Source organism: Sinohyriopsis cumingii, chromosome 2 (assembly GCF_028554795.1).
Source record: "Sinohyriopsis cumingii isolate HCF-2022 chromosome 2, ASM2855479v2, whole genome shotgun sequence".
Lineage (NCBI taxonomy): Eukaryota > Metazoa > Mollusca > Bivalvia > Unionida > Unionidae > Sinohyriopsis > Sinohyriopsis cumingii.
The window spans coordinates 4,955,327-4,968,818 of record NC_142962.1 but is presented as its reverse complement, the minus strand read 5'-3'; the positions used below and the strand labels follow the sequence as shown (position 1 = coordinate 4,968,818).

Sequence of the window (13,492 nt, the reverse complement as noted above, 5' to 3'; positions counted from 1 at the left end):
TCCTCCAGATATGAGAAGGAGCAAAACTGAGGTCATGTGCTAAGGGACATATGGCTGGTGGAACACAGGCCATCTCATAAACTTGCCCCTTCTATGACCAGCTGAGATATAAAAGAGGTAATCTGGCTGTTATCTAATGGCACCTTTAACACATTAATGGCTATATCATACCAAGGAAATGGGAAGTAAATGCTTTTGAAAGCATTTTTAAATTTGAAATAAGTGCTAAACATTTCAAAACTGCACTCCTTATACATGTAGTTGTTCCGAAAGTTTTAGTCGCATTAAAAATTACTGAATTGTGTCTCTTGACGATGACAAACCCAGTCCATGTAAGCTGTCTCAAGGAATGGCACTTGACTTCCCTGGCATAACACAGCCAGTACTTTGTTAAAAACCAACCATTCAACTAACTACACAAACGTGCTTTTATTTCTCTATGTTCAGTTTCTTACTAAGAAGTGTACTGTAGAGTTTGAAACTCAAGAGGCCACGTACAGTAACAGTGGAGTTGTCTTTGTTTGCTCCAAGGATGCATTACAAAATTCTGTATGTAATTCATTGGTTTCCCAGTCATCATAAATATTATTTAGATCTGTAGCTTCTATTTATTTCTTCTAAATTTTATATTAAGTCTTACATTACTTAGGGTTGCCAGATGTCATGCATTTGGCCCCAAAACCCCACATCTTTAAAGTTGACATGTTCAGCAAATAATATTTTCAAAGTCTTAAGATGGGGCTAAAATTTTGAAAATGATCTAAAGTTCTGAAAAGTATGAATAATTATTATAATAATAGAGCTCTCCTCAAAAATTCATCTTATTGTTTCCTCCCCAGCAGTTTTCTAAAAACGTCATTAAAATAAAAACCTCAAAAAGAAATGTGTCCTGCATACTCTTAAAAAGAAATCTGGCAACCCTACTGCCAAATGCAAAGTTGGTTTAGATGTGGCAAAATAGGTACAGAAAATTGTGAAATTTGGGTTTGCTGGTAATATTTAGAATAGGCCTAGTTAAACTGAAACATTGTAATAATCCGCATTGCAAAGCTGAAACTACCATATATTTCCACATATGACACAATGTAGCTTTACACATGGCAACTACAGGCAGCAACAGCAACTACATGACATAGAAGTTAACTTCATCAACCAAATTTTGGGAAAAGGTTACTATATTTTATGGGTGAAGAGGAATTGCTAACAAACATTTTAGCCACTTCCTACAAGACACAGAAAACAACAAATAAAAGTCATGCACACATTGAATAATCCACCATCAACCATGACTGTACTGCTTAGCAAAAACAGGGAGTAGCAAGTTTAATTAAACAAAATCCTTTCCCCCGTTAAAGGTTAAATGGTTCTCTTCCAAAGTCAATGTCCAACTATAGATAAAACATGTAGGCTGCCTCTTCATCACAATGACTATACCACCAACATGTATTGCTTTCACAGGGGAACTAGGTAACACCCTCCAACATAAATAATGTACAAGAAAAGAAGTATTGGCACCACTGGCAATATCTTACAGCAGTTAGGAAAAACATATGCAGCAAACTTGCAGTGTCATGATGGATTCTTAGACAAAAACTTTATACCTGCCTTCCTAAACCTCATAACAGAAACATTTGAAAAAAGAATTTTATCAGCATTTATGCTATCTAAACAAAGTCAAAATAATTATCTTAGAATCCAAGCAATATTACACAAATAAACTGCACAGTAATTAAAAACCAGAATTTTTACAAGTGGGTTCTGAGGCCCTACACTACAGAAACATACATGTAGCTTGAGGTAGTGGAGAACTAAAATTGCCTACCATGAGGAGGTCACAAAAGTTTACATTATCTTGAAGAGATTGCTTTAATATTAATGGGTATATTGGAAAGTAACAAGTTTCACTGCCATATCTCAAAAGGCATTACAGGAAAATACAGAAAAGAGGTATATATACACGTGTTTAATCAGTGACCTTGACATTGCAGTAAACCCTGACTGTGATAGTGAGATGCCATTAACACTGAGACTTCAAGTGTACTAGGATTCATCCATATGCCAAAAGTAGACTTTGTGATATGAAACAGAAACAACAAAATAACTTAAATATTGATAAGTGACCTTGACCTTAAAGACAAGACATGCAATGCAACACATTTTCTAGTGACAATATCCATTTTGTAAACAGCTTTTAAGTTGCAAGCAAAGGGGAAAATAAGGCTACAACCTGAAATATCTACATGTGACCTTGACCTTGAAGATAGGACCCCCAATGTGGCATGCAATACACCTTTTAGTGAAGCTGCATACTTATAATAAGTTTCACACCTCTGATTCTGATGGTTCTAAAATTTCAGTGTGGAAAGGCAAGTATGATGAAAAACTTAAACCTATAAAAGTATGGCGTCAATATGATGTCTGCAGTGTGACAGTTCATAGTGATGTCCAGCACTGGTGCATCATGCCACAGACATATAGCATGATGTCCCACCCAGTCACATTATGCTGACACCAGGCCGACCAGTCCTAACACTAACCTCTTAATGCTGAGTGCCTAACGAGGCAGTGGTTAGTACCATTTTTAAAAGTCTTTGGTATCACTTGGCTGGGGTTCAAAACCCATGACCTTTTGCATCCAAGGTGGGTACTCAAACCACTCTGTAAGAAAGCGTAGATGTATGTAATGGAAAACTTAAAACATTGAGCTATAACCTTGACCTTGAAACTGGGAACACCAAGGTGTTTCATGAAAAATCTTCTAAACAGGAAATGTGATACATACCAAATTTCAACCCTTAATCTCAAAAGATACTAAAATAATGAGCAGAAGGACAAGTAAGATGGAAAACTTAAATATTGCACTATAATCCTGATATTCAAAATGAAAACAAAATGTGGTATTTGACATAATGCTATACAGTAATAAAAGTCACATACCTCAATTAAAATGGCTATCAAGTTTTAAGAGCCAACTTAAAGTCTGATGGAAGATTAAAACAATGAGCCATGACCTTAACTTCAAAGACAGCAACCTTACTGTGGTGCACAAAACACCTTGTAGTGATGTATGAACATACAAAGATCCATCCATTAATTTCAAATAGCTTTAAATTTAGAATAGAAAGGAAAGTGATGAAAAAAAGCAAAACAATGCACTGTAACTCTGAAGAGAGGAACCCCTATGTGGTTTGAGACATCTTCTAGAAATGATGTATATAAAGTATCAAAAATTAATCTCTGATGGCTTTAAAGTAATAAAGTAGATGGGAAAGTATCATGAAAATATAAGCTTTGACCTTGACTATAGGACCCCAATGTGGCAAGTGACACCTACTGGTGGTACTGTACAGGCACACAAGCTGCTTCACTTAATCTCAGGGGCCCTGAGTGGCCGGGTGATCTAAAGCGCTCACCATTATGGATCACTGCCACCTAACCTCTATCTGCATGGGTTCGAGTGCTACTTTATAATTGATCATCCAAAATATATGTCTATCTTTGTGGGCGACATTATATACAAGATGTTCAACCTAAAGGAAATACTATAATGTATGAAAATGGAAAATATTGACAATCCTGAAACTACATGTAGTAATATCAATACAAAACATTATGTTACCTACATGTCAAGGGGAAAAACTCTCAATATGAAAAAGATAAGGAAAGGACTAATAACCTCCCTTTGAATCTTACAGACGCCATATACAAATTGAAGATTAAAATTTCCACTTGTAACACCTACCAATTCAACAAAATAACCCTGTTAATATGTCATATCAGTTGTACAATGTGCAGTTGTGTGGAATAGAAGGCAGGTGTGATATTGTTTGATATGAAGTCTGCACATCCAACTATATTTTAAGAACATAAAACAGGACTGTGTACAAGGTTAAGCATACAGGACTGTGTGCCACTTTAAGCACACAGGACTGGGTAGAAGTTGAAGCATACAGGACTGTGTGCCACTTTAAGCACACAGGACTGGTTAGAAGTTGAAGCATATAGGACTGTGTGCCACTTTAAGCACACAGGAGTGGTTTGAAGTTGAAGCATACAGGACTGTGTGCCACTTTAAGCACACAGGACTGGTTAGAAGTTGAAGCATACAGGACTGTGTGCCACTTTAAGCACACAGGACTGGTTAGAAGTTGAAGCATACAGGACTGTGTGCCACTTTAAGCACACAGGACTGGTTAGAAGTTGAAGCATACAGGACTGTGTGCAACTGTAACCATTCAGGACTGTATACAAGCTGAAGCATAATCATAATTCTGAAGCTACAAAATGACTTCAACACCTACATAAACGACAAAAAAGTGGAGACATATTTTATTAAACTTTCAAAGGAAAGATGATAGGTGCAGTAGGTAAGGAGATGAGGGTACGTGACACTGACCAAAACATGCTCCTGAAATTGACCAAAACTTGGTCCTGACATTGACCAAAACATACTCCTGACAATGACCAAAACTTGGTCCTGACACTAACCAAAACTGCTCCTGACAGTTCACACATTTTCCCGATCTCTGCTGTGTACAAATCAGGATGCAACAATTCTCCAAATTCCAGTTATCCTGGACAGCTAAACATTGTTGGGCACGTGAAAATATCACAGCATTTGTTTTTACACTGGAAAATAACAAATGTGAACTTCAGTAGTTTTCTCCACACCATCCTTGCCAATTGAATTGGTCAGAATTGGAATTGTCTCCTCCTGTGCATACAATGTGCGATTAAAACTGGGTAGGCACAGGAATAAAAAAAACCGATGTCTATTAACAAAATGATTTCAAATGGTCACGGCATGGAGAAGAATCATTACTGTAGTCTGATTTATGTGTGCACTAATGAACATATTGACTTTAGTCTGATACTTTAGTAAGTGCCATTTCAGACCTTCCTGGTGATGTAAACAAAACATGACACTGCCACAGAAATGAACTCATTAATGGCCAGACGCAGACAGTAATTCAGTTAACCAAGCAAGATCTTCATGGAGAAAAAAACCCCCAAACATTGATTTTACAAATGGAAGTGTCATGTTTACCCCGACCCAGAGTAGCCCAGTTTGAAACATGTATAATCAAGGTAATTCTGACGGGTCATTGTTTGATGTCGAACATTGCCGAAGGCTAGCACTAATCCGTTACGTAAGATTGTTGTGGCTAGAATCGACGGACCGGACATTGGAGTTGCACACAGCCAATTATCACCTAGGTGTCGAAATGTTTCCAAGATCAAAAGAAATTGCCTGAAGAAGTGGGAGTGTCCTAACTTCTTTCCCCTGCAAACAGACAGGTTGAACTGGCCGCTAAGACGATTGGACAGGGGCACAGCGCCATCCAATCAGAATCGAGATGGGGGGAGACCTTGATTTGGGTAGAATGATATCCCTGAGTTTTCCGGCAAAAGTTAGTTCGCTGAGAGAAATTACCCAGAGAAGAGGTTAGCGTAACTCCGAATAGCCATTCGTTATTGGCGGGAAAATCTTAGAGCGGGAAGGTCTAAGTACAGAAAGCTTCAAACGGTCAGTAGATATTTGTTCGGTCTTTGTGGAATGCGACTGCATTTTAATTGTAGGTCGTATGTATACTTTATTAGTACTAGAATCGTAGTACGAAGAATTACTTTGTTTTGTTAATATGTTTGCATATTTTGAAGAAATGAGTTGATATTTGTAAAGAATTATATAGCTTGCTAGCCGTCGTAAGAGTTAATATCGTAATTTACTATGTGGGTATTTTATAGTAGACTAACACATATGTTCATATGATTATAGATTTTGCCATTGTTGAATATTTGTAATGTACAGACATGCGTCTGATTTTGTCAGATTGTAGTACGATGAGATTAAATATATATGTGTATATACTGACGTGACGCAATGTATTGATGTCTGTATAACAATTCGCTGATACTGTGTTATTACGCCATTGTTTACCCAACAAGAAGTGTGTGGGAATTTCGATGTGTATGCATGCGTGGCCGAAACAGTGACAGCTATCTGATGGTTAATTGTCGATATAGTGTGAGGTGAGGTTCGATTAAACATTTGTTAACGCCTTGTGGTTTTTCACAGGAAGCTTTGAGGGACAGACCAGTTAAAGTTTGGTCCCGTTGTCTCGGATAGAGAGACGGAGGAAAGGAGGGAAGAAGAGGGTGGAGTTGAAGTCTGGGAGCGGAATTGGAGGAGGAGATAATAAAAGGAGAGAAAGGAGAAGTTGAAGTCTGGAGCGAAGCTGGAGGAGATAGTAGAGAGGAAACAGAGACAAAGAAGGAGTTAGAGGGACGGAAAGAAGGAAGGAATCAGCGGGAAGGAATAGATGAGTAGATGCAAGGACAGGGGGAAAATCGAACTCACACTGAAATCACGGGATGAATTAGGCTGTCACTTGGTCAAGGGAAAGACGAGTGATTGGAAGTTATCGTTTTTAAATTATCACATTTATTAAATTGTTATTGATTGAATTTCATCTTCGTGTTCTCTATAATTTAACCGTCGGCATTGCTGACTGGGGGCTCAGAGCTGTAAATCTACATCATCACTAATTTAACTTTCTAACCTAACGAGCCAGGGTGGAACTTTCAATTTAATTTAATTAAATTATATTGGGAGAACCCCACCCCAATACGACAGAACGTCAGTGGGCGCTTCGTCCGGGATTTGAATTAGACATAAATATTATTTTACGATCTAAAAGTTTATTTGTTAGGAAGTATTAGTGAACAGTGTGAGATATTTTCCATCCTATGTATTTTGAATTTTTATGATTTTCTCATCTTGTGTTTGTTATATTTGATATTTGCATGTTTGGTAGATCTTTAATTACTTGCAGTAATTGTGAAGCAAATATCGAGCAAATATCTTACCTGAACGAAATTAGTTGTTGTCGACAGGTAAGTATTTGGCTGGGAACTTGTAATATCTGTCCATTGTTAGTAAGGTCGAGACAAGGTATCACTTCCTATTAATATAACAATATGGCTACAGAAAGGCAAATGATAAAGGAGTACCGTGCCATGGGCTCGGAAGATCTCGGATACGAGGGAGATCGCCTGGCAGCATTTATTGAAGAAAGAATCAAGGAATGGAAGGCAGAAAAAGCAGCGGAGAAGGAGCTGGCCAAGATAACAGCGGACCGAGAAACACAGAAAGAACTGGAGCTGGCCCGGATAGCCGCCGAAAGAGAAACACAGAAAGAGCTGGAGCTGGCTAAGATAGCAGCGGACCAAGAGTTGGCCAGGATATCAGCGGCCACAAAAGAATTAGAGCTTTCTCACACTCTCGAAATGGAGAAGGTCAGGTTAGCCGCTAGGGACATAGATCGGGACGACGCTAGCACAAGTTCTGGAGGGACCGGACGACCTTTCATCGACCACCGAATGGTCCAGATAAGTATGCCGCGGTTCAGCGATAAGGAGGAATCTATCGACGATTTTCTTGTTCAGTTTGAGAAACTCGCTCACGCTCATAAAATTCCTGAACAACATTGGGCGATTAATGTCTCAGCTTTTTTGCAAGGTGCAGCTCGTGAAGTCTACCACAGCTTAGCTGCAGATGATGCTGACGACTACAATGCGCTCAAAAAGGCCCTTCTCTGCCATTATCGGCTGACCGCCGAAACATATCGTAAACTTTTTCGGGACTCGGCGAAAAAGGCAACGGAGACCCACTCTCAATTCCACACCCGTGTTCGAGGGTTATTTGAGAAGTGGATGAAGATGGCCGAAGTCGAACGATCGTACGACGGGCTACGCGAGGTTATACTCAAGGAACATGTCCTGAATACTTACCGTCGCGAGTTGACAGTCTTTCTAGCAGAGAGAGAGCACCGGACGCTCGAAGAGATCGCTAGTATGGCGGAGCGATACGAGCAGGCACACTCGAAAAGTGGAGGTTCCGGGGGTGTGGACCGACCCCAACCCACTGAGTCGCGCCGTGTGGTTGAGGTAGAGCCGGCTGTCCGTAACCGTCAGGGCGACGGGAGGGTCGGAGGGGGATCTACAGGTAGGGATGCCAACCATAGACCTGGACAGGCCTCACCCACGAAAGCGGGACTTGCAGGTCGGCGAGGGCTGCCGATGTGTTACAACTGCAAGCGCCCGGGGCATATTGCCAGGGACTGTCCCAAGGGCAGGCAGACCCAGGTGAATGCCGTCGCTAGGAAGGAGCGTGAGCCGGAGGCAAGCTGTAACCCAGCCAACCTCGCGTCTGCTACTGTCAACGGAGAAGGTGCCACCATATTGTATAACACTGGGTGTAGCGTCCCAGCCCTTGTCGACAAGAAGTACGTTAAGCCCAAGGATTACACAGGGGAGGTAATCGAAGTTCAGTACGCGAACAGCGCGCGTGACTCATTACCAGTGGCTGTCATTGACCTCGATTCACCGTACGTGAAGGGGAAAATTGAAGCTGCATGCTTGGATGGTTTGTCGCATGACGTCATACTGGGATGTCGTTATGTGTTGTCACAACCGAACCCCGAAACCTGCACACCGATGCCGGTGAGTGCTGTGGAAACCAGGTCCAAGAGTCGACAGACGAAAGCGAAGCCGATGGAAGTTACATCGACACCGGTGAGTAATGTTCTTCCGGCCGAGCTGAGGAAGCTGCAACAGGAAGACGCAACTCTGGCGCAGTTGCACAAATACGCTGCAGCAGGAACGGAGAAAGAGACTCCGAATGGCGCGGTGAAGTTTGAGTACAAGAAGGGGATCTTGTATCGCCACGCCAGGAAAGGCCGCAAACACTTTAAGCAAGTCGTCGTGCCGAAAGAGAAGCGAGGCGAAGTGTTAAAACTCGCGCACGAAAGTCTCATGAGTGGACACATGGGAATTGCCAAGACGCTTGACCGTCTTGTCAGAGAATTCTACTGGCCAGGGGTCCAGGGAGACATTAAGCGGTTCTGTCTCTCCTGTGACAAGTGCCAGAGAATGGCACCGGAAACGGCTCATCGACCCGTCCCCTTGGGGAGTAAACCTGTTATCGATGAACCATTTCGATGCGTCGCGATGGATTTAATCGGACCGATAAAACCCGCATCGTCGCACGGGATTCGTTATATGTCGCGTACGGCAGTCGGAAGTTGTCAGCTGCCGAGAAGAACTACTCCGTATCGGAGAGAGAATGCCTCGGAATACTGTTCGGTATATCACGGTTCGAGCGGTACTTATACGGGCGGAAGTTCATCTTGGAGACCGACCACCAACCACTCGCGTATCTCGCGCAGGCGAAATTGTCGAATGGACGATTGATGCGATGGTTGCTGTTCTTACAACAATACCAGATGCAGATCAGATACGTGAAAGGAACTGAGAACGTAGGTGCCGATTTCATGAGCAGGAGCGCTGGAATGCTATAGATCGCTGTATATATATATATTCATGTTCGCACTCAGTGTGTAGTGTCGCGATAATTTTGTTCTTTATTTCGTGTATTAATGCCATTGCATTTGAAGTAATTTTGAGGGAATAAAATCCCGATTTTATTCTCAAGCGTGGGGGGGTGTCATGTTTACCCCGACCAGCCCAGTTTGAAACATGTATAATCAAGGTAATTCTGACGGGTCATTGTTTGATGTCGAACATTGCCGAAGGCTAGCACTAATCCGTTACGTAAGATTGTTGTGGCTAGAATCGACGGACCAGACATTGGAGTTGCACACAGCCAATTATCACCTAGGTGTCGAAATGTTTCCAAGATCAAAAGAAATTGCCTGAAGAAGTGGGAGTGTCCTAACTTCTTTCCCCTGCAAACAGACAGACAGGTTGAACTGGCCGCTAAGACGATTGGACAGGGGCACAGCGCCATCCAATCAGAATCGAGATGGGGGGAGACCTTGATTTGGGTAGAATGATATCCCTGAGTTTTCCGGCAAAAGTTAGTTCGCTGAGAGAAATTACCCAGAGAAGAGGTTAGCGTAACTCCGAATAGCCATTCGTTATTGGCGGGAAAATCTTAGAGCGGGAAGGTCTAAGTACAGAAAGCTTCAAACGGTCAGTAGATATTTGTTCGGTCTTTGTGGAATGCGACTGCATTTTAATTGTAGGTCGTATGTATACTTTATTAGTACTAGAATCGTAGTACGAAGAATTACTTTGTTTTGTTAATATGTTTGCACATTTTGAAGAAATGAGTTGATATTTGTAAAGAATTATATAGCTTGCTAGCCGTCGTAAGAGTTAATATCGTAATTTACTATGTGGGTATTTTATAGTAGACTAACACATATGTTCATATGATTATAGATTTTGCCATTGTTGAATATTTGTAATGTACAGACATGCGTCTGATTTTGTCAGATTGTAGTACGATGAGATTAAATATATATGTGTATATACTGACGTGACGCAATGTATTGATGTCTGTATAACAATTCGCTGATACTGTGTTATTACGCCATTGTTTACCCAACAAGAAGTGTGTGGGAATTTCGATGTGTATGCATGCGTGGCCGAAACAGTGACAGCTATCTGATGGTTAATTGTCGATATAGTGTGAGGTGAGGTTCGATTAAACATTTGTTAACGCCTTGTGGTTTTTCACAGGAAGCTTTGAGGGACAGACCAGTTAAAGTTTGGTCCCGTTGTCTCGGATAGAGAGACGGAGGAAAGGAGGGAAGAAGAGGGTGGAGTTGAAGTCTGGGAGCGGAATTGGAGGAGGAGATAATAAAAGGAGAGAAAGGAGAAGTTGAAGTCTGGAGCGAAGCTGGAGGAGATAGTAGAGAGGAAACAGAGACAAAGAAGGAGTTAGAGGGACGGAAAGAAGGAAGGAATCAGCGGGAAGGAATAGATGAGTAGATGCAAGGACAGGGGGAAAATCAAACTCACACTGAAATCACGGGATGAATTAGGCTGTCACTTGGTCGAGGGAAAGACGAGTGATTGGAAGTTATCGTTTTTAAATTATCACATTTATTAAATTGTTATTGATTGAATTTCATCTTCGTGTTCTCTATAATTTAACCGTCGGCATTGCTGACTGGGGGCTCAGAGCTGTAAATCTACATCATCACTAATTTAACTTTCTAACCTAACGAGCCAGGGTGGAACTTTCAATTTAATTTAATTAAATTATATTGGGAGAACCCCACCCCAATATGACAGAACGTCACAGGAAGCAACAGAAAACAACAAAGAAGTGATGAGGAACCCAAAATCATGAGCAAAAGAGCATGATCGTGTACCTTCTCATCTTGTTCACTGTATCAACATTTGATACTCCTGGGAAATCTTTACAGGACCTGATTATGGATTTTAACGAGTCAGTTGGTGTAAATGTTGTTGGAAGCCTTTACCAAAGAAGACAATAGTTTACAACAATTCAGGAGATTCACTGAAGGAAGAGAAACATTATTTCTCAGCAAAACTGTGTTTCGTGTGTTTCATTGTGTACAGTTGAAAACATGTGGTAAAGAGTAATTTTACTGATGAAACTAATGTTGTGTTGGATACAGATCAGAACTGTATGTTTATAGAAAACCTGATAAAGAATGGCAAGCTGAGTCTTGAAGTACACACTCAACAGTCAATGAATATTTTGGCAATGTACTGGGGGGTGCATTACCAGGAAAACTGTCCTCCTCTTTTTACTAGCAGGACAAAAAGTGGAAAATCAATTTCCCTTAATCTGACCATCACAGACCATGGACTTCAATATGTTTTGGAAGTATATGGCAGGCAAATAAATCCAAGCTTGAAAAAAAGACTACGTGAAATTAAATCTTGGGCTAATTTTACTTGTTTTGTTCTTGATATTTAGGTTTCTCACAAAAAAGTCTTACATGAGAGGATTTTAAGGCTCAAAACCAAAGAGCACAATATATGAGTCCAAGGTTTAGTTACCAAATATCAGAAGTGCCAGTGTCATTTTCTATTTTTGTCAGGAAAATCTTTAGAAAAAGCAATACTGTTAGTTTTCCTCTAATGACATCAACATAAGTAGATACTCACTTTTGATTGAGTACTGTATATATCTGAGCTGAACCCTATTAATGATTTCTATGAACATAGGTGCATCACTACCAGTAGTTATTAATAAATAAAGCATTATCGTCCAGGCTGATACTACTTGCAAGTTTCTCTACTTGACACTCCCTCTCAAAGCTCAAAATGGATATGTGTATCAAACCACCATGTTTAAACAAAAATGAGTCAAACTGTTTTCATACATGTCAGCATGTCACTGTTCTATGGTAAACAAACTCCAACCAAACACTTCAAACATGAATTTTGTTGAAATAAACACAATAAGTACTACTGAGCAGCCTCCCATGAAAGAAAAAAAAATAAACAAGCAAATAAAAACAAAAGAACGACATTAATGGTTTATGTACCCATTGTACCACGTTTTGGGGTTACATGACTTTTAACGAGCATAACAGAAACAATACATTGTAATTAGTTCTAACAAGAACACCTAGATTACATTAAGGTAACTTAATCAACTGCCACTAGAACAACTAATTTTTTTCTCACCCTGATCAGTCACGATCATTTTCTAACTGATACCACAAAGGTGTAAAATGGAGTCCACTTACCCAAAACAGCAATGACCACTATGGTGTAAAGATGTGCATGTACTTTCTTCTACAATACAGTCTTTCTTTCAACATAACTTTCAATATGTTTTGGATATGGTCATTTTTTTGTGATATTTTAGAAACTAACAGAAAATAAACTGGTAGTTCTGGTGGTAGTTTAGTATATATTTGTACCTATAAACAATTGCCTTAATTTAATATTGGTAATCCTGTCAGTTAGAACTAATTACTGTGTATAGCTTCATGACCAAAATGGGTACATAAATCTTAAGACTGTAAGCAGGTTTTAGCTGAATATTATATCCTAATTTCATTAAATTAGGCACAATCGAGTTTGAATTACATGCAGTTAATTGAATGTGAGAGGTAATAAAAGTCAAAGTCAGGTAAATCCATGAAGAAAACGTGAATAAACCTGGATTCATTAGCTGTAGCTAGACAAATATGACTTAATTTCATGTATACAAGAGATGGGGTGTGTGTCCTCAGGTATACCCATTTTTAAACTGATCTCCAAAGTCAAAAAATGATGAAAAAGAAAAAAACATTGCTTGAGGTCACAAAGATAAAAAGCACGTAAGTTGGCAAAGATATACTGTATATACACTGTACTCACTTATAGATGAATCCAACTGCAAACTGCACAGACCCAGATCTGCAGCCACTAAAATGCCAGCAGATTTGGGTCTGTGCAGTCTGTTGGGAGTAATCACTAGAACAAGCAACACAGACCCTGATCTGCAGGTGCACTGTGCTACAGCAGATCAGGATCTTTGTTGTTTGCAGTTTGACTCACATTGTATATACGGTATAGTAAACAGTGTCAACGACAATGAATGATGACAAAAATGAAGCAAACCTTTTACATGACAACAAAATTCTAGTATGTTAACATGCATTTCTTTGTTGTGAGGTTAAGAATTGTTCATGTATCTATTTGACAAAAATCT

General features: G+C 40.1%; 2 protein-coding genes across 5 annotated transcripts in view; one reads left to right on the top strand and one right to left on the bottom strand.

Annotated features, from left to right (window-relative positions):
• The window catches only part of LOC149804264 (uncharacterized), a 36,367-nt gene that overhangs the window by 17,916 nt on the left and 4,959 nt on the right, over nucleotides 1–13,492 (bottom strand). The window lies entirely within an intron of this gene.
• On the top strand, nucleotides 7,283–11,833 carry LOC149804265 (uncharacterized). The gene is made up of 2 exons (XM_089938203.1): nucleotides 7,283–10,628; nucleotides 10,685–11,833. Exon 1 carries the CDS (start codon nucleotides 7,291–7,293, stop codon nucleotides 9,253–9,255), a length of 1,965 nt encoding a protein of 654 aa, XP_089794329.1. The 5' UTR covers nucleotides 7,283–7,290; the 3' UTR covers nucleotides 9,256–10,628; nucleotides 10,685–11,833.